At 40.2% G+C, this 3223-nt stretch overlaps 1 protein-coding gene across 1 annotated transcript; it reads left to right on the top strand.

The window, feature by feature from the left end:
- The first annotated feature begins 1199 nt into the window (after positions 1–1199).
- On the top strand, positions 1200–3008 carry LOC115354478 (piggyBac transposable element-derived protein 4-like). The gene has a single exon (XM_030044874.1). The coding sequence runs from the start codon at positions 1200–1202 to the stop codon at positions 3006–3008; it is 1809 nt and encodes a 602-aa protein (XP_029900734.1).
- Positions 3009–3223: the final 215 nt, after the last annotated feature.

Here is a 3223-nt window from a genome sequence, read left to right as displayed (position 1 = left end):
CTTCCAGTCATTATATATATATTCTGAGGTATAAAAATGATGATAATACTTACATGTATGTTGCTGTGTAAAAATAACCTTCAGGGTGGTGAGACTGCTGGCATTAGATGTGTGGATCAACACTAGATGTATACCTGACATCCACAGTTGATAAAAATCAAAGGTTCCCAGAGTTAAGCCTTGAAATTCCATAGAAAATGCTTGGGGTCATTTTTGACCCCACGTATGGAAGAGTGGGGTATTGATATAAAAAATGCAATTACTTAAAAAATATAACAATTAGATACAAATCCAAATGGCCTCATGTCAAAGACAACCTATTTGAGGAATACATGGAAGATTAAATGATAAAAATTTAAAATGACTAAGATATTGCAAAAAAAACACCTCCGGGGTCATTTTTGACCCCACGTATGCATCTAAGGGTAAGAACCGCCCACCTCATTAACATACGACACAGAAATACAGAAATAAATAAATGTGGAAATGTAGAAATACAGAAATAAATGTAGGAATAAATAAATGAATAAATGTAGAAATAAATAAAAGTATAAACAAATAAATGTAAAAATAAATATATAAATACACAAATGAATAAATAAATGAAGAAATAAATAAATATATAAATAAATAAATGTAAAAATAAATAAATAAATGCATGAATAAAAACAGAAATAAATAAATTAATAAATGTAGAAATATTTATTAATTTAATTATTTATGCATTTATATATTTATATGCATATTTATTTATTTATTCATTTATTTACTGTTTTGTCATTTTTCGTCCCTCATACCACTGTGGACATTTTGGATAAACTGAATGGTCTGTTATTTTTGGTCTGAATATTTTTCCTGAATAAAGTTCTTGAATTTAGTGTTAGGGTCGGCACCAACCCTAAAGAAAAAAAAAATTTCAATTTTTACTAAATTATAAAATGATCTGGTTAAAATTATGACCTTTGTGTTGTTAGGATCAGTTTTGACCCAGTATAAGATTATAAAACAATAAGTAACCAAACTGAAATCATTCACACACTATCAGCCAGCAGCCCACAGCGAGCCCCTCCCCCAACCACTTGAGCTTCAGTGAGGGGCCTCTCCCTTTGTTTGCACGCACATGCCCAGGCATGTAAAGCCAGTGCAGTTTAGAGCTGGTGACTTGCAGAGTACATATCTCCAGTTTACAGCAAGCAACAATGGATCCAGGATTTACTGTATCCCTGGATCATGTCTATGCTGAATATGAGGCAGAGCTAGAGGACACACAGCCGCAAAGCGATATTGATGAGCCAGTTTCTGAGGAGGAAGACGACATGGAGTACCAACCGGAAGACTCAGACACAGACACATCTGATCAGTCTGATGAGGAGGCCACCAGTGCTGAAGCCGCTCCCGCTGCTGCTGCTGCTGCTGCTGCTGCTGCTGACACATTCAATTCCAAATGTGGCAGCATCTGTTGGAGCTCAGTACCTCCTGACGTGCAAGGCGGTGCAGCTCCTGCAAACGTCATCAAAATGACCCCTGGGATCACACGGTTTGCTGTGACGAGAGTAAGTGACATCAAGTCATGTTTTAATCTGTTTTTGCCATGGTCAATAAAAAAAATCATCATTGATATGACAAACCTTGAAGGAAAAAGAGTCCACAAAGACACGTGGCATGACATTGATGAGACACACCTGGATGCCTTCATTGGTATTGCTCTTCTTGCTGGAGTGTACAGATCCAGCAATGAGGCCACAGAGAGTCTCTGGGACGCGTCGACAGGCAGGGATATTTTCCGAGCAACAATGTCACTTTACTCCTTTCGAAACCTATCAACAGCCATCAGGTTTGACGAGAGAGACGTCAGAGTAAGATCTGACAAGCTTGCTCCCATCAGGAATGTCTGGGAGAAATGGGTGCAGCGCCTTCCACTGATGTTCAACCCAGGGCCAGAGGTCACAGTAGATGAACGTTTACTCCATTTCCGTGGAAAATGCCCCTTCCGGCAATACATGCCCAGTAAGCCAGGCAAATATGGCATAAAAATCTGGGCAGCCTGTGATGCAAGAACCAGTTATGCATGGAATCTGCAGATTTACACAGGCAAAGATGCAAGCGGCATCCCTGAAAAAAAACAAGGAAAACGTATAGTCCTCGATATGGCTACTGGACTGCAGGGTCACAACATCACTTGTGACAATTTTTTTACCAGCTATGAACTTGGACAAGAACTTCTCAGGAGGAAACTCACCATGGTGGGCACAATAAGAAAAAACAAATCTGAGCTGCCCGCTGAAATGTTGGAGATGAAGAACAGGGATCCACTTTCCTCAAAGTTTGTTTTTACAGACACCACCACACTTGTTTCCTACTGTCCAAGAAAAGGCCGAAATGTGATGCTGATGTCCACTCGTCACAAAGATGCAGCTGTGTCATCAGAAAAAGACAAAAAGCCCATAATCATCCTGGACTACAACAAAAACAAAGGAGGAGTGGACACCCTGGACAAGCTGACTGCCACCTACACTTGCCAGCGAATGACCAGGAGATGGTCAATGGTTGTGTTTTACAACATCCTCGATGTGTCTGCATACAACGCATTTGTGTTGTGGACCCACATTAACGAAGGGTGGAACTCAAACAGAAAAAACAAGCGGAGATTGTTTCTTCAGGAGCTAGGAAGCTCACTTGTCAAGGCGCACATTGAGCGAAGGGGATCTGTGCCTCGAGACCCAGGCGCTGCAGCCTTGGTCAGACAGATACAGAACCCACTGAGCCCTCCATCCACGCCAACACGAAGAGGATTAGTGCCAGTGTCCCCCATAGCCAGCCCTTCCTCAAAATCAACCACAGCAGCTGCAGCCACAACCCCAAAGAAACTACCTGAGCCTAAAAGGAAGAGGTGTCAGGTCTGCCCTAGCAGTACAGACAGAAAGACAAGCAAAGTGTGCTTCAAATGCAAAAGATATCTCTGCCAAGAACACATTCGCAGTGTCCATTATTGCGACGACTGCAACTAAACACACACGCATACACATGCATGTTCTTTTTTATGGAACTAGTACTTGATTTCTGTAGGTTTGATTTGCTTGATTGGTTGTTGTTTGTTTGACCTTGTAAATCTACATTTTGTATTATTACCAGTTCTGCTTTTCATTTTGTATTTGTATTAAACTTCTACTTTCGAAAAAAAAAAAAAAGACTTGTATTTTTGCCTTTTTCTTGAAGTAAATAT

The sequence above is a fragment of the Myripristis murdjan genome, chromosome 22, assembly GCF_902150065.1.
Source record: "Myripristis murdjan chromosome 22, fMyrMur1.1, whole genome shotgun sequence".
Lineage (NCBI taxonomy): Eukaryota > Metazoa > Chordata > Actinopteri > Holocentriformes > Holocentridae > Myripristis > Myripristis murdjan.
This window is presented reverse-complemented; position numbering and strand designations above follow the sequence as displayed.